General features: G+C 37.7%; 1 protein-coding gene across 5 annotated transcripts in view; it reads left to right on the plus strand.

Moving 5' to 3' along the window:
- Window positions 1–825: 825 nt before the first annotated feature.
- tmcc1a (transmembrane and coiled-coil domain family 1a) overlaps window positions 826–20,784 on the plus strand; it is a 33,574-nt gene continuing 13,615 nt past the window's right edge. Inside the window, exons 1-2 of one of the 5 annotated variants that reach the window (XM_046871644.1) lie at window positions 826–862; window positions 2,481–2,558. In XM_046871644.1, the coding sequence (XP_046727600.1) occupies window positions 860–862; window positions 2,481–2,558 (81 nt within the window). In that variant the 5' untranslated portion in view covers window positions 826–859. Of the gene's footprint in view, window positions 863–1,597; window positions 1,894–2,480; window positions 2,559–3,698; window positions 3,836–18,128; window positions 18,537–20,784 lie in introns of those variants that run through there. The other 4 variants (XM_046871646.1, XM_046871649.1, XM_046871648.1 and 1 more) reach the window with 4 other exon arrangements.

The following is a 20,784-nucleotide window of genomic DNA, read 5'->3' on the forward strand; positions in this document are numbered from 1 at the left end:
GTGACAGTGGCCTGGACCTTTCTGTGTAACTTAAAGTATTGTGTCTCTTGAGTAGCTTCAGTAGCTCAGACGTGATGTGAACTGACCACCTGCAGCAAATTGTATTCCTTTACTTTCACATGCATTATGAAAAAGATTGTTCTGCTCATGTAGTGCTTCCTGAGGTAAATTAGGTTTGTTACAGCACCAATAAAATAACAGAACAGGCACAGCTGTACACCTTTTTAGTGGCTTAGTGTTGAAGTTTTTGTTACAGTACTTCAGTCTAATTCTGCAAAAAAATAATAAATAATTATTGCATACTATTGATTCAGGGTACAAACCTAGCCATGGTGGCTGTAAAATCTTAAAATATTAAGGCCATAATATGTGGAAAATCACATTTTACAGAGGATGTTTTTCCATATTTCTAATAATGTGTTATCTTATATCTTTGCCTCAAGCTGCTTCTCATTTTAGTTCCATTAAAACTGCTTGTCAAATAACTAAATTTTCTATAGTAAGGAATGAAGGTGTTACATTAGTGGCACAGTATGAAAAATCCCTGCTATAACAACTTAATATTATGGTCTATTAAAGAAACTGATTTATTCCACAAAGAGGAAATATATTTGTAGCACCGTGTATGGCTTAAAATTGTTGGAGAAAGTACTAGAATGATAGTAATAATTTTAAATGTATAATTATTTCAGATTGTTTAATCAGTGTACATTGTCATACCTTTACACCAACTGATCATTTAAACAAATTGCAAAATCTTTTTCACTTTTAAAAATAATCTTACTTTGTTATTAATTGAACCCCCTTGTTTTTTTCCCTCTTTAGTTGGCTCTAAGGAAAAATCATCTGTATAAATCTGATGGTAAGTGTTTATCTCTTATGTTTGTTCTCAGCATGACGATAATCTGTTGTGAGATGTATTTCATTCATTTATTCATTTATTTTTATTGGACTGATGCACAATTAATTTGGAGTTTGCTGGATTATGAACGCACTAACTACTTAATAGTTTATAGAATCTATAAAAAAAATATTCTGTAGCCAGGATTTATGCCTGACAAAATAATAGTTCTGGCATATGTTCAGTTCCAGTTGACATTTTATTTACTAGCCAGAAAAGTTAGATGTCTTTTCATGAAGCTAATGGTTTAGCTAAGTTCCTGATGTTTACTTCCTAACTGTAAAGGTTCCCCATAGACTTGCAGTGATTTTTATTATTATGATAGTATTATATATCTTTAAAAAGAGTTGACCAATCTAAATGATTTTGGGTGTCCCACTTTATTGAGTAGTCGCCTTTTTTTCCCAGTATCCTGGTTTATGGATTGGCCTCCCATAATATTTATTTATTTATAATTATAATTTTTTTCAATTTTACTGTCCAGTTCCCCATTTTATTAATGACCTGACCACTCAAAAAATATTCAACAATACCTGTAAGAAAGGATTCCCATTCAGTTGTATTTCCATGCTTCACCACTAGAGGCAGACATACAGTTTTTCAATCATGATAAGTTACCTATGACATCACAGTGCGCCGTTCTCCATCAAGTGTGTAAAAGGCCAGAAGACCGAGCAGCAGTCATTTTTCAGCAGCGCCCTTTCAGCATCGTGCAACCTGTCAGTAGAACAGCAACTAGCAACTGACAGCAAGAATCACACACAATGCCATTCTAATCCCAGTAAAGTTTGAGTGTTCTGAATCCTGTACCGTATTTTTACTGACACTGGGGCGAGTACAATCTCCTGATCTCCTGAAACTTCCTAACATTTGGTCCTTCGAGCAGGATAAGTGTGCTTACCACAGAAGTAGGGTGTCAGAGCAACCTTTGCGCGAGTGTCTGCGCCCCACAACGCAGAATTCAGCCCCCATCCCATCTTAAAGACTATGAGGTGCAATATGCCATCATTGTATGCTGTTATCCTGAAATTGTTGGATATTATTATTATTATAGTTTAGCAAATACTTATATAACTTCAAAACGTTTGTGGTTTAAATGCAATAACATTTAAATACAAGATGTAATTTCCTATTTGTAATTGCTGTACTGCCTGGTATTTCCACTGTGATACACAAGCAAGCCTTACAGCCTGACATGCATGATGCCTGACTTAGAGAGCCAAAATAGTTCTTAGTTGCTAATCTTTAAATAGAGTATAATTTCTCAATGTTTCCAATGTGGAAACCTCGATGTTGGTATCTTTTAAAAAAAAAGCTTGTTTTCTGTTGCTCCAGTCTCAAAGATCCGGGCTCAGGGTTCAGGCGGTCACCTCAGCTATAGCAAGCTCTGTTTAAAATCATTTTAATGCGGTTGTAATACCTTGACTTGACTTGATATCTAATTCCCACCTGCGCACAGGTCCTGTCCCCTCTGCAGCTGTGATTTTGGTTTATCCAGTGGGCAGGAATATGGCAAGACTGCCTTTAAGAAAAAAAGTCTTTGAGACGCACTCATGAAACCCCTGATGCTGTTTTACAGGTTAAAACGACTGATAGTCATTCCCACATGCACATTCCTAAAGGACCAAGTTGGCAATTAAATGAGGAGGCAGAGAAGGTAAATTCTAAATGAAAACATGGCACTACAATTTGAAAGTTAATGTTCTGGTTGAACAAAAGAAATATTACTGCTTATGTTGTGTTCTTTCTCCAGTTGCCTCACAGCATAATCAAGGGGACTAAACTATTTTCCGCAAATTGTCAGTCAGTCTAATTGGAGACCCTTAATAGTTGATTAACGACTAAGCTCACATGTAGATTTAATTTTGGTAGATTTAATTGAAGCCCCCTGTTTTTATCACAAATCATTAAAAAGGTTTTTTAATGCGTTTTATGGGGAAAGAGAGTAAAGTTAAGAATTACGACATGGTACAGCCACTAGAGGGAGCTTTCACCTTAATTTAATGACAGGAGCACTAGACAGATGCACACACACACACACACACACACACACACACACACACAGGGCTCAAGGCGTTTAATTACAGAACAATATACATGATAAACGGGTACATCCTGACATACTGTACAGGTGCATGGATTTGTGTATGTGTGTGTATGTGTGTGTGTGTGTGTGTGTGTGTGTGTGTGTGTGTGTCTTTGAGAAAGATAAAGAGAGATACAGTTTCATGGATAGTCCTGATGCAGCTGAAGGTCAATGAGGTCATTTAATCAGTTGCCACAGAAACCTAGAGGTGTTTAAACATTTCCAGAACACACAGATTGGCTTTTCTTCCTGTGTTGTGTCTGTAGGTGTGTTCAAGACTTTGTGTCTGTGTGTGTCTATGACTTTATCATTTATCGAGGAAAACCACACCCATTTTGCTCTATTATTCCAAAAAAAAGCATCCCCTCCCCTTTTCTCTTCTCTCTGTCTGTCTCGCTCTCTCTCTTGGGAAGAAACACACTTGCAATCCCCCTCTCTCTCTCTCTCTCTCTCTCTCTCTCTCTCTCTCTCTCTCTCTATCTCTCTATCTCTCTGTCTCACCCCATAGCAACATCACTCAACTTACATTGAGGAAGCATGAGCGACCGCACGCGTGTGTAAAAGAGGCAGGGAGAATTCAAAGTATACAGGAGTAGTGTACAGCACAGTGCATCTCTCTCTCTCTCTCTCTCTCTCTCTCTCTCTCTCTCTCTTCTGTCTCATTCTCACTTGCTCAATAGTCTCCTGTACAATCAGCAATATGTAGTAGCACGTGCACACGTCTGGATCAGACTACAAGGTCTTCTAAGACAGAAATAGAGAGTGTGTGTGTGTGTGTGTGTTACACTACTACTCTGTGCTCAGACAGCATGGTGCAGCGTTTCAGCCTCCGTAGACAGTTCTCAAAGGTAGGACCTTTCAGCTTCCTGTGTGTTGGAGAGTGAGTGTGAGAGAATGTGTCATTCATGCATTTATATGTGCTTTTGTAAAGAGTGGCGAAAGCAAAACATTTGTCTTTTAAATCCTTATGTATGGTCAGGAAGTCAGCAGTTGTAGTTGTTTTGAGTGGTGTACAGAAAGTATAGAGGTAACAATGATTCTATTTGCTGCAGTAGTTAATATTTAGTAATTTAAATATTCCCCCATTCCATAATTGTGTTCTTAACCAAGTCTCAATAGGTTTTAAAGCAAGCATAAATAACACAGATTCATATTTGCTTTCGCACCTGTTTAATTGCATTGTCAAAAACGTTAGTGTCCAATAAAAGACTAAACTCCAAAATAGCAGGCTATAGTGCAATCTGAATCCTAATCAGCCTTTACGGCCGTCGGAAATTGTGTTTTCAATTGTGCGGCATAAAAGTTTAGCCATGAAAATCTCCTATTAACATATGCTGCCTATTATTATATATTATGATGCACATTATTAAACCTTATTGCATAGTAGCAAAAAAATATTCAGAAAAAAAAATTTCAGTACAAAAATGTGAGTGGGGGGAAGGTCAGAAAGGAAACATGGAAATGGGATCCCTGGTCGTTTGTGTGTGTTTGTGTGTGTGTGTGTGTGTGTGTGTGTGTGTGTGTGTGTGTGTGTGTAGGCATTAATGTGTGATTTGACTTAAATGGCCTTTGCTAACTTAGTCGTCTAAATGTATGGGTTAAAGGTCACTGTGTGTTGATTTAGAGCTGTGTATGTGTGTGAGTATATGTGTGTGTGTGTGTGCACTCACCATACATTGAAAAACTATTGTTAATCCATACTTATTACTATTTTATATGACAAATTATTTCACTGTGAATCTCAGAGAAAGATAGCAGGATAAACTTTTATGCACTAATCTGAGACAGTATTTGATTACTGCACATAACCTGTGAGCCGCTGCTCACTGATTGTGGACTATTTGCGTTGGTCTTTGTGTGTGTGTGAGACATTTGTCAGTAGGCCGCTAAAAACTCTTGAGCAAACACTGTTTATGTACTGTGAACTCCATCATCCAACTATTCTAACTGCATCATATAAGGTAGTTGGCATGTGGTATTTGAAAGCATTTACATGCTGCATTTGTTAGATGCTTTTATTTAAAGACTTGGCTAGACCTGAATTTCCCTAACACCAAGCCTTAATTACAGCAACGCTTCATTCTAATTACTGATGGCCTGAATTATTGATTCCAACTGAAAGGTACACAGTGATGTAGCCAGGAATGAATTTCAGTTTTCAATTTCAGACATTGAATGAAATCATTACATGAGCTGTACTCTTCAATTAAAAAGTAAGCCACGCTCATGCATTAATGAATATTCACAATTTGCATTATTTAAGGAGCAAATCACCATTAAACAATTCTGTCATGTTACAGATTTTAAACGGTACAAACTTTTATGCTAATAAGGCATTAAAAGAACATTCTAATCTCTAGCAGTTTTTTTGTGCTTTACAGGCTGCCAAACTCAATTCCCCTGAATGCAGCTAGCTTTCAAACAGAAATGGGAAAAATACTTGATCATGTTTTTTTACATAGCCAGAAAATTGATTTAAACAAATCCAGGAATAAATGCTTTGAAAACAGGAACACTGTCATGCTGAAACAGGGTTTGGGCCTTTCAGTATAGTAAATGGAAACTCTAATGCTGAAGGATACCAAAAATATTCCATAAAAAATGCAACAATTTGGAGAAGACTCATATGAGTTTGATAGTTTGGTGTCCATGAACTATTGACAATACAGGTCTGTCATTATCATTATTCAGTTTCTGCAAGAGCTGTGATTATATTCAGTATAACAATGGGAAGAAATGGTTTATTAACTTGATATTTGGGGGAATTGATTAAAGCAAAACTGGAAGGGACCTACTAAAAGCATGTAGTTTAGGGGGGAAGATTCAAAGAAATGAATCAGAAAGGGGTGTTAAGATCAAATCAAAGCACAGGGGAAAAAAGAGTCAAAGAGGCTTGAAATAGAACTGTATACAGTTACCACACTTTATGTCGCATCGAAATAAGATCCAGCTTAAACTGGTAATGGATTTTATTTTTTGGGGGGAGGATCAATTAGTGTACAATCCCACCAAGTAATCAATAAAACCCTCTTTATTAAAAATCAGAGTTTGAGACAGACAGGAGAGAAAATGCTAATGAAAAGATAGTACATTTTATCTTTGTAATTAACATACCCTTTAGAAATGTGACTCTAACACAATCATGCTCAGAGGAAAGCCTTCGTTTTAAATCCGTAATTTTTCCCTTTTTTTGTCTCGTTCTCTCTCAAACTGTCTTGCTACATGTATTTGTCATGACTTTGATATCATTAGCAAAGTATTTGTGGGGGATTTCACATTTCCTTACAGCCAGAGGTGGTAAAACACACCTGGATTCCTTTTTACTCATGTGCACAGACATGCTGAGACCTTCAGCACAGTCACAATGCAACCATTTGACTATGACCCTTCTCAACTTGTCCATGTCTGAACTTATGCACTTTATATAGTTCATAATAGCTTGAATTGGGTTCTGTGATTAGCCTTCTTACCTCACTCAGTCCTGTGGCATCTGCGAATCACCTACAAATTGTTCGTCACATTTAGATACAATTATCCTTTGCTCGGCATTTTGCGTCACTTTCTCTGCCCACTTTGCCAGTTCTGTAGTTTCTACAAGTCCGAATACAATCATTACAATAATTACATTTATTTAGTTAAACATAAAGCTTGAAACAGTTGTTTGTTAACTTTAAATTGCCCGAGCTTCCCTTAATACATTCACAATTACAAAAGTGATTCTGGATCTGTAAAATTTGTACCGATTGGCCAGGCAGAGGGACCGAGCTGGGAAAGATGTGCTGCAAGTTAGAGCAATTAAGGATGGAGATGGAAATGTGTTGACTAGTGAGGAGAGTGTGTTAAGAAGATGGAGGGAATATTTTGAGCAGCTGATGAACGAGAAAAATGAGAGCGAGAGAGACGGTTGGATGTTGTGGAGACGGTGAAGCAGAAAGTGGATAGGATTAGTAAGGAGGAAGTGAGAGCAGCGATTAAGAGGATGAAGAGTGGAAAGTTGGTAGGACCAGATGACATACAGAAGCATGGAGATGTTTAGGAGAGGTGGCAGTGGAGTTTTTAACCAGAATGTTTAACAAGATTTTGGAATGGAGGAGGAGTGTGCTATTACTGATTTTTAAGAATAAGGGACATGTGCAAACCTGCAGTAACTACAGGGGAATACAGATGATCAGTCACACCATGAAGTTATGGGAAAGAATAGTGGAAGCCAGGCTGAGAGAAGAGGTGACCATCTGTAAGCAGCAGTATGGTTTTATGCCAAGGAGGAGCACCACAGATAGAGAAGGTCAGAAGGAGTTGCATTGTGTGTTTGTGGATTTAGAGATGGCGTACGTCAGAGTGCTGAGAGAGGAGTTGTGGTACTGTATGAGGAAGTCAGGTGTGAAATTAAGTGTGCAGTAGAAATGACAGACTGGTTTAAGGTGGAGGTTGGACTGCATCCAAGGATCGGCTCTATGCCCTTTAACATACAGTGCAGTGGTGATGGACAGGTTGATGGACGAGGTCAGACAGGAGTCTCTGTGGACTATGATGTTTGCGGATGATTTGTGGTGAGAGTAGGGAGCAGGTTAAGAAGAGCCTGCAGAGCTGGAGGTACGCGCTGGAGAGAAGAGGAATGAAAGTCAGTAATAGAAAGACTAAGTACATGTGTGTGAATAAGAGGGAGGGCAGTGGAGTGGTGCAGTTGCAGGGAGAAGAGGTGGTGAAGGTGGATAAGTTTAGGTACCAGGGGGAGGCCAGTTTCAGATGGTTTGGACATGTGCAGAGGAGAGACATGGGGTATATCAGTAGGAGAATGCTGAGGATGGAGCCAACAGGAAGGAGAAAAAGAGAAATACCAAGTAGGAAGTTTATGGATGTGGTGAGAGAAGACATGTAGGTCGTTGGTTTGTAAGAGGCAGATGCAGAGAGCAGAGTGGCATGGAGATAGACGATCCGCTATGGCGACCCCTAATGGGAACAAACCCGTATAGTGTGATATTGACATATCATGTATTGTAGAAATGTTGTACAAATATCAACCCCTCACACTCAAGAAATTCTTATCAATCCAAACACAGAATTTAGCACTGTTATAAAAGAAATGTCATAATGTATCACAAAACCAATGTAACAAAATGGCATGCGAGCCTCAGGCTGATTTCTTTCTGGCCCAGACTGTAGCTCCATGCAGCCTCTCAGTGATCAGCATTATCAGATGATGACACAGTGTGAAACACGTCTTAGATAAGGTTTCTATTTTAGCCACATCCTCTATGCACATAAACAACATCGTGTGAAAGACATATTTGAGTACAAGTTGATGTAATTAAGCACACATCATTCAGTCAAAGTACAAATAATGAAAAAGAACAGACGACAGATACATTTTCTCAAGGTGAATGAAAGGGTTTGAAATAGGGCATTAATTAAACCTTATATCAGGTATCTTCAACATTTTTGTGGAGGCAAGTGAGGTTGGCAGTTGTTTATATATAGTTTATATATATTATGAATAGTGGCTTTTAAAGTGAAAATCACACAATTAATGATACAGTGTAGTGATCAGATTATTTTAGTGACTTGGTTCTTTGAATCTCATTTATCAAAATTAGCGCATCTTTTTTTATAGTCATTTGGTTCATTTCGTTCCTTTAATCCTTTAATCACATTTACAGCATCTATGGGAGTTACTTGACAAAATAATGAACGACTCTGCCTAGCAGACTCATGAGATGAGCTACTCCATTCTGTTTCCTGTGTAATGCACTGCATAGCGTATATGGGATTCACTTGATCAAAGAACGAACAACTCGGACTAGAAGAGTCGAGACGTAAACTACTCAATTTTGTTTCATGTACATAACCTACTGAGATTTTGCCATGATTATGGGATGCATTTTTTGAGACCCATCACTAATACAGTGTCATATCTATAGTCAATTTCCCTAGAATACTCATTCTGTAGCAACACTTTTATGGCTCGGTACTGCATCATGACCCAGAGACCTATATTTTATGGCCATTTCTGTCTTGAAACTTGAAACTGTCTTGAAACAGCAGAAATCGAAAAATACAGTTGTCTTCTTCTTCATTTTTCTTCTTCTTCTTCTTATGCCACTGCTTGTAGTGTAATTATTTGTCCCTTTATCCAGATCTTATAGATTCATTTTCGTGCAGTTGATGGATATTAGACTTTATGTTTTATTGTATATCAAATCGCAGCCAGCTGTCTCTGTCATCTTCTAAGCAGTCTACATCTTGCATCATGCAAGCACCAGTTTGTGTAACTAGGCTGCATGCTCTTATAATGAGGAAGATATTTTTGTTCTTGGTATAAATGCTTGTGGCCATTTCTCTAAATATGTATTAAATACCAATTACATTGGGTTTAAACTGTAAAGCAATCTCAATTAAAGCAGCTTCTGAATTAAAACTTGGGCTTTTTCTTCTGTCTGTGTCTCACACTTTCTTTCTCTCTTTTTTATTTCTTTCTCGCTCCACCTGTCATCTTTTTTTCTTCTTTACAGAAATCTTTCATTCTATTCCCACAGCGTTTGTTTTTTTTTTTTTTTTTTACTGTACTCTTCCCCTCTCTCTTTTGTCTGTATATTCGATCTTTCTCCCTTTCTTTGTCTTCTGTCTCCATCGTGCCTTGGAGAGGCATGATGCACGGTTTCTATGGCAACTGAGTACTGTCTGATCAGAAAAGCTGTTCGACTGGACTGGACAAAATAGCTGTGTCTTCGAATTGTGTGTGTGTGTTTGTGTTTGTGTTAGAGGTTTATAGACGATGCATTACTTTTACCTCAAGTTTAACGTATGCTTTTCTGTACACATGATAAAGGTCTAAGTGCAAGTCTCAACGCTGATGTTAAAATGTGTTTTGTGTGTGTGTGTGTGTGTGTGTGTGTGTGTGTGTGGCACCACAGTGCACGTCTGTGGTCTTCTTGATCTCAGTTCACAAAGCGAACTGCTGTTTCCTGTTTCCTGTGACATATATGTCACAGCTCTTGTGCTGACATCAGAACATTACTAAAATGTTTGTCACTTTTCCCACACTTTGTTAATGCTCAAATGGGTGGGGCTCGTGTCATGGGCTCATAATGTGCATTTACGCATATAGCGATAATCGTTAAGGCCAGCTATTTTCTATGGATTAAGGACTTTGCTTTCAGAGATGATAAGGTTAATTGTCCTGTCTGTCTATAACTTTCACATATACTACCATTTAACTTAATGCTACAGTGCACTGTGTATACACTTTATGGAAAATTCTGTGTATACACTTGACCATAAGAAGTTTATGTGCTTTTTAACATCCCATTCCACATGAAATAGCTATTTGTTGTTTTAATAACTTCAGCTCCTCTGTAAAAATGTTCCTCTAGATTTTCGAGTGGGGTTTTGTAGATTTGTGCTCATTCAGCCTCAAGGGGTTGAATAAAGTGATGTAGAATAAGGAGGCCTGAGGTGCAGTCAGCATGGGGTGGAGCTCGCTATGTGCATTGTCATGCTAGAACAGGTTTGGGTCTCTGAGTTCAAGTGAATAAAAACATGTATCCATTGACATACATTTGGGAACAGTTTGGGGAAAGAACCACATACTGCTGGAAAAGTCATGCGTTCCAATACTTTTGCCCATTTGGTGTAAATGGCATAGATATTGATGACTAGATTATAAACTTGATGAGGCATGCTGTTATAGGAATTTAATCACCACAGAGAGCTTGTATTATTTCTTTATACACCAGAGCGCTTATACATTTTCAACTAATTACCAAATGACTGAAAAATTTACCCATTCAAGGATAAATGCAATGTTGTGGAACATCCACCTGAATGGTTATTTCCGATTATCAGTTGAGACATGGCAAGTGTAAACATTTCACGCTGTTCTCTTTCCTCACTTAAGGAAATATGACAAAAACAGAACAAAAAAACACAGCTTGTTATGTTACTGAGAAAGTGCCTGTCCTGAAGACTTTTACTAGGTGGAAAACCTGCCATTAAATTACAAGTACTGACACCTGAGACTCTTATAATATGTAATGTTAGAAGAAATCAGATTGCAATATTTAATGCATGTGATGTTCAGTTAGATGGTAGGCAAATTAATGATACATGCTAGGAGTTTTTTTACAATCTTAATAATGAAGTAAATAAGGAATAAAGCATATGCGGTTATGAGATGGACACATGTCTTTGTATTGGGGTAGAAAAAACTCTCGTGCATGACAATGGTTTATACACAAATGTTCACTACTGCATTTTTTATGTGCCTTTGCTCACACTTCTGTTCAGTTTTGTGAGATTGTGTGTGTGTGTGTGTGTGTGTGTGTGTGTGTGAGAGACTGTGCGTTTTGTTTGATCACCTCTCAGACTGTTTAATCAGTCTGTCTAGTGAATATTCATGACTTTAATTATTCCATTCGGCCGACGCCCATATTCAGCCCAGTTACTATTTGAATGTGTGTGTGTGTGTGTGTGTGTGTGTGTGTGTGTGTGTGTGTTTGGGGATGCCTGTTTGCTTTTATCAAATCCAGCAAATAAGCATGTTTAATCTCAGTAGAGCTGACCCAATACTCTGCTAGCTGCTAGTATGGGTGCATTTAAAATCCGTCTGTTGACTTTTAAGATTTATGACTTGCATTCGTTTGTTTTATTTCAGTGAATTCACACACATCATCTAGCAGTGGGAAGTGCAAGTGATTTATGGCTTTTTTTTTCTGTTGACAGATATGGGCATCAATGCAGATATTAACATCAACGTTTGCTAATTTCTGAAAATGATATTCATTTTCTTTTATTATGCTGTTAGGAAGAATCAGGGACAACATATCCCACAACCCACTGCACGATAACAGAGCATATAGCAAATGATTTACGTTAATGAAAATTAGCACTTAGATACAAGTGCGAATTTTTATTAATGTAAATCATTTGCTATATGCTCTGTTATAGTGCAGTATACTTGTTGTCGGGTGCTGTTATGTTCATGAACAGTTTATGGGTTTCTACCACAGTTTATCAGCACTTGCATCTGCTGCCACTTGCATTACATGAACTTTATAGATAATACCCAGGGATGATGCTTACTGGGAGGAGATATCTATTTAGTGTCTATTCAAATCGAAGTTGAAAAAGGCTATTTGAGGTTAAGCTGTTAAGACATAGGATGTAAAAATTATGGAAATCTGAGTTACTTAGGAAAGAGCATTGGCAGTAGGTTGACAGTCATCTGATAGCTTTCACACCAAATTAGATAACATTTTCAGTAAATCCTGCCTGTCAATGTGTAACTGGCCTTGATGACACAATAGTGACCTGCAAATACTATTACTAGATTGTTAAAAGGACTCACAGCTGTTCTGAAATGTTTTTCTTTTAGTAACTGTCATCATGTTTTTTTTAACAAAATATTTTACATCATATGACGTTCCTATATGTGGTGGCTTCAAAAAATTAGAGTTTTGTAACATGCCAGCAGGTGGAAGCACAAGGCTGCATGCACAGTCACAGGGAGCACCTACCTTCAAAAGTCACTGTGCCAAAATATATTGTCTTGTGTACATTGGGAGCTGTGCAACTGGTGCTATTCTGATCATGTGCATTACCAAGTCTGCAATTTCATCATGGACAGGGAGTAAGAACAAAGAGCAAAACTCTGCACAGAGACGTCTGACGTCATTCGGCAAGTTTACGGTGATGCTTTGTCATTTGAGGACATCACTAGAATATGACGAGAGATCAGAAACACCTTCAACAAGCTCAGAGAACAATCCGCAACATTGCTTCTATTATTAGTGTGTAATACTGGACAGTCCACGCAATTCTCACGTGTGATTTGAACATGCGCCGTGTTGCTGCCAAATTCGTCCCCAGGCTGCTGATACCAGAAGCTGAAGGAATACGGCAACGTCGTCTGCAAAAACTCTGTCAACGTGCCGTGAAAGGCCAGTTCTTCTTGTCGAGGATCATTATCGGTGATGAACCTTGGGTGTATGGATGCGACCCTGAGACAGAGCAACAGTCTTTACAGTGGAAGACGCCATCATCTCCACGACCGAAATTTGCGAGGCAGGTCCGCAGAACATTCGCAGCATTGTGCCTCGAGAATTTGTCCCCAGGGCCAAGACCGTCAATAGCGATTTCCACTGCCAGGTTTTAAGGCATCTGAAGGTGGACATTTGGGGAAAGTGACCGAATCTGTGGCACGCTAATCTTAAAACGTTTTGATACCACCTCCTACATATTTCTGCTTTGAAAGGAGACAAAGGAGTTTGTATTTGCTGGGTTCTCATTTACATGACAAATGTTTCATCTTGTTAATTAACACTATATCGACAAAAGTACTGGGACACCTGACCTTTTCAGCCATATTTGGTTCTTCCCCAAACTGTTACCACAAAATTAAGGGGCACACAATTGTATAGGATGTCTTTGGATTTTACTAGTAAACAAAAACGCTTGTCTATATAATGTATCAACCCGGTGAATTGTTTTATAGCTGCTTTGGCATATATAATAACCCAAATTAACTTGACAGACATTACCATTAAATGTAACTATAAACAAATAAAATATAGATAAGTACGGTTTGTTTTTTGCAGGTTAGTGAAATAAAAATTCACGGGGATAACAACCTTAAACACTACCAGTAGGAGCGTTTACATGGAGCATTGTAAACGGTTTAAAAGTCCAATCAGAATGAAAATGCTCCATATAAACACCTCACTTGGAATAAAAATGCCCATATGAAATTGTAATCACTTTGAGAGGGGTGGGATAAACCTTTCTATAAACTGAACAAAATAAAAATTCTGCCATGTAAATGCGTTAAACCAATTACTTGCAGAAGATGTACAATAACTTTTTTACTGTGCTCTCATGAACACAAAATTTATTTGCAACATGGTATTCCGAGTTTGTATAATACAAACACGACACGCATAATTAGGGGAATTGGATTTTCTACAGAATCTTCTGCTGGGGCTATAAATCCCTCCACCAGTCCACACAAACGTGTAAATTAACAGCAACTCAGGCGAAAGTTTCGTTTCCATTCTAGGTCACTAAATTTTCCAGCAATACAACCCGCTCCCACTAGTTCTTACAACAGACCTTCATTCACACTCTTCTACTTTTTGGAGGAGGAGGGGTAGTATTCAGATGCTTTTTAGAGATGCACATACAGCACAAAAGCTCAGCTTCCTGCACCCATCTTTTCCTCATACCTTCCATACGAAATAATGGAACTCCATGTTGACAGGAATAAAATGTGCCAACAAACAGGACATAGGCTAATATGCATGTCACAAAGTCATTCCGAATTGAAAGCACCGGCACATGTAAACACCATATCAGATTAGATAACGTCTCATGTAAACAGTCCACCGAATCTTTCAATCAGAACGATTTTATTCGGATTGACAAAAAAGTGTACAAACGTGGCCAGTGATTATTTGTCACACAGCTTGTTGTGTTTATTCATTTATTTATTTTTGGTTTTTATTGGAATAATAACATTAACGTAAGACAACATACAGATTGGTTGCGCTTTCACATCTATTTTCACCGTAGGCATGTACGCATATGTGTGTGTGTGTGTGTGTGTGTGTGTGTGTGTGTGTGGACTGTATATGTTGCCCTTCTAATCTAAAACCTCTACTACTTTAAGAGACCAAAAACAGGAAGCATCAGCCCTGCTGTTCCTTTGCCTTTCTGTCAAACACAAACCAACACCCACATGCGAACCCGGAGTCTAAGCCTAATCTCATATGCACATGTAAGTTATGAATAATAGATAAGGGCGATAGACAGTTCAGTTTTGTCCCAGTGACCCAGATAAATGTCTCTCTTCCTTTCTGTCTCACACCTTCTCTCATTTTCTCTCTCACACACCTCATGTGTGTCTCCATCTAGTGGGAGGTCTGGACCATCTCTATTGAATCGTCTCTGAGGAGAAATGTAGAGAAGCAGGAGGGTCTGTGTTACATAAGGAAACAAGTGCTTAATGCAACACACAGACTAAAAGAGTTCTCACTCCCATTTCCTTTGCCACAGTAAGAGATGTTTCCAAATCGTGGTTGAGTCACTGCTGCGCAAGCGTTAAGCAACTGAATACAGCAGTGCAACTATAGGGCTAAAAGTTAAAGGTTCGATAAAAGTTGCAGTTCTTTCCTGTCTATCACAATTTGTCTTTTCCTGTTTTCTTTTTCTTGTGAGTGGAATGTCACACACACACACACACACACACACACACACACACACACACACACACACACACAAATATGCCCTTACATGCACATATGCCCTCACACACATTCACAATCATTTCCTTTAGTACATTGTGGCATCTGCGCCTTTCCGCCTTCCGTGTTAAGTAATGAGAACATAGTTGGCCTGTGGGGGGGTGCAAATTTAGTTTCATGCCTGCGTCGTTTGCCAGAAATTCCTGTCTTTAAACAAAATTTTCTCTCCTAACCCATATGCTTTTAACCAGATAACATCCGCTTCTAGCTTGTAATGATCGAATCTCGACTGGTGTAATTATAACAGCAAAACATGTGTTTTAGCATGCCACTTTTCTTTTGACACAAGTAGTCTTCAATCATTAAACAGTGTGTTTTTATTTTCATCCATGTGCTTATCCGTAGCTTTCCTTTATGACAAGAAAGCCTCCTAAACCATTTGATACACTTTTTGCGGTCATGACAGGATTACTTTGACATCAAATGCCATTCAACATCAACCTCCATCAAGATTTTTGGACTATTTGTGACCAGATGCTTAGATATACCAAAGAATGTTTGATAGTGGGTTGTCAGATAATCCTAACCATGCATCTCGTCATTTCCAAGCAAGCATGGTTTTATATTTACGTCCTTCCTCTGTATTTCTCGAACACATTTTCGTCATAATCCTGGTCACACTGCTCTTTCACTTTCCGTTCCACTTTTAATTGTAAGGAAAATAAACACTTAGTATGAAATAGAGAGCACGACGAAACCTCTTCTATTTTTGCAACAGCTTCTTTTACAGCACCGCAACTGGGTGTGGACAAGGGTCTTATCTTATCTAAGACCTCTAAACATGTAAAAGGTCAGTGAAGAACACATTTTAAAAGAAGCCAATTGACTACACAAATCCAGATTGGTGAATGAATTAAATTGAAGAAAATGTGAATCTCTTATCCCGTGGAATGAAGCCTTTTTTTATTTTGCTGGCATGGTCCACCTTAATAACCCATTATAGTTGACGAATTTAAGGGTGGATGATCATGTAATCTATGGTGTAAAGATAAACACCAGGAAAGATGAATTACATAAGCATATAGAATGTAAATCTTTCAATCATTATCAGCAAATTAAAGAAACCATTATCTGAATCTGGATGCTCGATGACATCCTAATAATACTTACTGGTGTCTGATAGAAACAAACACGTAATACATGTTAACAAAAGTGTTTATTGGTCCACTAGACATAACTATGCCACTAATAGAAGTCAGCGTTTTTTTCTGTAGAGACCCTCAAAGACTAGTAGTAGTAGTTTCCATTAAAACCAAATAAATGTTATATCCATTAAAAACACTACCCAAATTCTAATTCAGTATGAACGTGCTTGTGTGAGCAATGCTGTTGAAGTGAGTGTGCTAAGATTCTATTCAGTCCTATTTAGGCTGATTTGGTCCACTGAGTATAGGTTTATGTAAGTCTTAATGAGTCCATTGATTGTTGGAGAGTACAAAAGGCCAGCTTTAGCTTTGCTTTTTTTGTGAAAGAGTGTGTGTTTGTGTGTGAGCATGTTTTTCTATCTTGGTGTAGTCCAGTTGGAATCATTTGAGTTTTGAGCAACATTCAGCGATACACATGAGGAAAACCACAGCTTTTATTTAACTTAGGATTTTGGTGTAGGTATAGCCATTATAGCCTTTATTTCTAGAAAAACGATCTGCCAGTAGTGTTATATTTTCCCCCTTAGTAGTAAGTCTAGAGGTATGTAGGTTTCAAGGGCAAGGAACTTTTGTGTGTGGAGGGTTTGTCATGTGACAACACTGATGTCAGCAGTATGACTATCCGATTACATCATCATGAATTGTTTTCCTACAAGTAGCATCAGTGAGCACTCGTGCATGCAGTATTTGAATCTTGCTTGAACATGCTTGATCTAGTGTTTTTATATGAGTACAGTATATCTGCATCTGATCTGCATAAATTCCAATACCTAATGATTGCAGCCTGTCATAGATCTTGTACCATGACATTTGCAAGATGCAATGCAATCACAATGGTGTGTTAAAAAAATAAAACAAGGCTTGTCTTCAGTCATTGATCCAGAACAATTATTTTGAAAAGTAGACTCGATATTTAAGTTCTATGCTACAAACAAATAAGACAAATAAGACCCTTAATCAAATCTGCAAGTATTAGTATATCTTAATATTAATGCATTTCGTAGTTTTTTTTAAATCTGTTTATTATTAACCTTAACTAATGTACATTAGGCCTGGAAGCCCTTGTTACTATAGAAACAACAGATTACTAAAATGAGTGCATTATTATAAACGTGATTTTGAATTAAAATCTAGCTGCTAGTTTGCTAGTTATGTTCAAATGAATGGAGGCTAGTCTTATGTAATCCATTTTTCAACTCAGCAGACTCTCTCTCAGTCTCTTTCTCTCTCTCTGTGTCTCCTGTCTCCCACCACATTCCCTCACTGCACTCTGTTTCCTCCCCTTTTCATTCCTTCTCATTGAGAAGCTTCTGGTACTTGCCCCCCTGCTATCATCATGTCATGGTTTAATGAGATTGAGTGCACTGTCTTTTACTTACTTTTCTTTAAATTACTTTCCTGCCACTTGTTGTGCTTGCACTGTTTGTAAGGTATGACCAATGTGTCTTTGGGTTCTTCACTGCATACCTCATTAGCCCATTGATTGCCCTTTGGATAATAGCCAGTCGCTAGAACGGATCCCCTGGATTGCAAGCGTTGATTGGTTTACAGAGGCCACTGTGTTTGCTGATTGGTTTAAGTTTGCAGGACACACACATATTGGCTGTGCTTTTTAAGCTCTGCAAGGCAAATGGATACCACATTTGCTGGCCAAAAAAACCATGGGCTTGCTGTCTAAGCAATCACACCAGGGGTAGGGGGAAAAAAGGTTGCATGCCCTTTCTCGTGCTCTGAGTTTCTGTTCCGTTCTTTTCTTCTTTACTGAAAAGCTGTGGAAATGTCAAGCGATTTTATTCTTTTATATCTCCGGCTTTGAACTTGACCACTTTGTGTTCATCTTTTCATCTTACTGTAGGGTCTTTTCACAATGCTTTCAGCTGCTTCTGTGGTTTTTAAGGATTTAAACCCATGGGAGTGGGTTCTGAACTTCAAACTCCTGTTCAAGTTACCTTAAACTCTTTCTGGGATACTGTAGCATACTGACCAAGTAGAAATTTCGTTGAACTTTGGAGTTGGAGCAAACCAGACCGGTCTCAATGATTTCTCCAATGGAAATTATTCTCAACCTGATCACACCAGAGTCCTCTCCATCCACCTCTCCGACAAATACAGTGAGTTCTTTTTTAGGATTTGAGCTAGTTTTAGAACTGTTTTAGAAAAGTCTCTGTAGAAAGCGCTGCATTTGCACAATATTTTTTATCATGGGCAGTTTTATGCAAACATTAGTGTCATTTTTGTTCACACAAAGGTCATTGGTGAAAGATCTGTCAAACTTTTTGCAATCACACTTAGCTTCTTGTGCATGTGTGAGTGTATGTGTTTGTGTTGGTGTGTTACATGCATGGCCTTTTCAGGATTAGGTTATGTAATTGTCCATTGGCATTGAAAAGGTCCATTGTTGGTGAAAAGTAAAAAAGAAAGGAGGATTTCTGAAATTCTGAGCGAGACTTTGAGCGTAAGGGTCTTTAACCGGGGTTGGAGAGAGAGAAAGAGGGGAGAGAGAGAGAGAGAGAGAGAGAGAGAGAGAGAGAGAGGAGAATTTGGCAACAGCACTTGGGCTTGATTGTTTCCTCTTTTTTTGTCCTTTCTAGTGGTGCATTAATATTGACAGTCTGTGGTCTGCTGGCTCATGAGAACACTTTTTTAAAATGTGCATAATTTGATGAGCCTTCTGTAGATACAAACACTTGTAAGCAAGAATTCATGAAATGTGTGTTCAGGACCCATACAGCACAGACTATTTCTTTTAGCTGCCAGAAATTTCCACAGAGTAATTAATTTCTCTTTCATACACATATATACTTGTTTAGCAAGAGACTTGGTTGTAATGTTTTCTAATATGTAGGAGTCAAATTATAGAAGTTATTGTGCTTTAAAATCTGTCTGAAAATCAGTAAACTCTGGAAAAACATGAACAGATTTGCATTAAAAACAATGAATTGCCTTTGGAAGTAATCTGATTAGGGACAATGTGACTGATCCGTTTTCACAGACATGCTAATTCATAAGGTAATATGTATCTTTCTTGCATTTTATAGAGTGTTTAGCCATAAATGCACATCAGCAGTGTAATCATTTGTACAGTTGTACCCATAAGTAAAATATAATACCGTAACAGCATGTATGTTATGTATAAAGTTATGTATTTCGAAATAGCAGGGTGTATTACTCATTCATTTTTATATTTAATATTATGGAACTTCCACAAAACAAGTTCCTGTTAATCAATACACAGAAGTTCCCCCTTACTGGCCTCTTTCTTTCTTTCTTTCTTTCTTTCTTTCTTTCTTTCTTTCTTTCTTTCTTTCTTTCTTTCTTTCTTTCTTTCTCTCTCTATTGAAAGTTAATAAGACAGACTAAAAATAAAACACAGCATGTGTCATGCATTTGAGAAAGTCTTAATGGCATTTTTCATATATATTACGTAATATCTTGCTTACAAAAAATTTACTATATCAGTGATGATACTTTTATTTAATAACAGCACCTTTTTTTATTCTGTTAAGTTTTTATATTTTAATAAACATGAATGAATGCAATAATACAAACCCATTGTTTGAATTACAGCCATCACTACTGCCACAAGAGCTGCTAGAAAAAATAATCAATAACCTAGACCTAACTATTTTAAAATATTAGTTTTTCTCCTAGCTAAGATTTTGGTGAAAATTCTCACGAGTTTTGGTTGTTTAACTCGACTAAGCATTGGGGTGACGTGTATAATAAAACCTTATTTAGATTGAAAGTGCTGATTTCTAAACAATTGCGCATTTTTTCCCCAAAACAGTGTTTATTTATTCATTTACCCTTAGTAACATGCTTAGTAACATTGGTCAGAGTCACATGCAGGTGCAAGCAAAATTGATTTCAAATACTATTTTCTATTTAAGGGGGAAAAAGAAGAAGTACATTTTTTAAGTTTAGGCCACAACAAGCACATGTGTCAGTCTGTATTCTGATTTAGATAGATAGATAGATAGATAGATAGATAGATAGATAGATAGATAGATAGATAGATAGATGGATGGATGGATGGATGGATGGATGGATGGATGGATGGATGGATGGATGGATGGATGGATGGATGGATGGATAGATAGATAGATAGATAGATAGATAGATAGATAGATAGATAGATAGATAGATAGATAGAATTCAATTTATATCACTTTTGCACTGTACAGTGATGCAGATACTGATAGTGGCATTGTGATACAGTTGCATATCTGTACCCATAAAAGGACTCGTGATTAACCTTGTCCTATATCCTTTGACCATAATTAGTCAAACATTTTCCACCTTTCATCTCTTTACCATGCTAAATGTATTGTATGTCAGCAGAACAGCTTATTCTGACAT

The sequence above is a fragment of the Silurus meridionalis genome, chromosome 17 (genome assembly GCF_014805685.1).
Source record: "Silurus meridionalis isolate SWU-2019-XX chromosome 17, ASM1480568v1, whole genome shotgun sequence".
NCBI lineage: Eukaryota > Metazoa > Chordata > Actinopteri > Siluriformes > Siluridae > Silurus > Silurus meridionalis.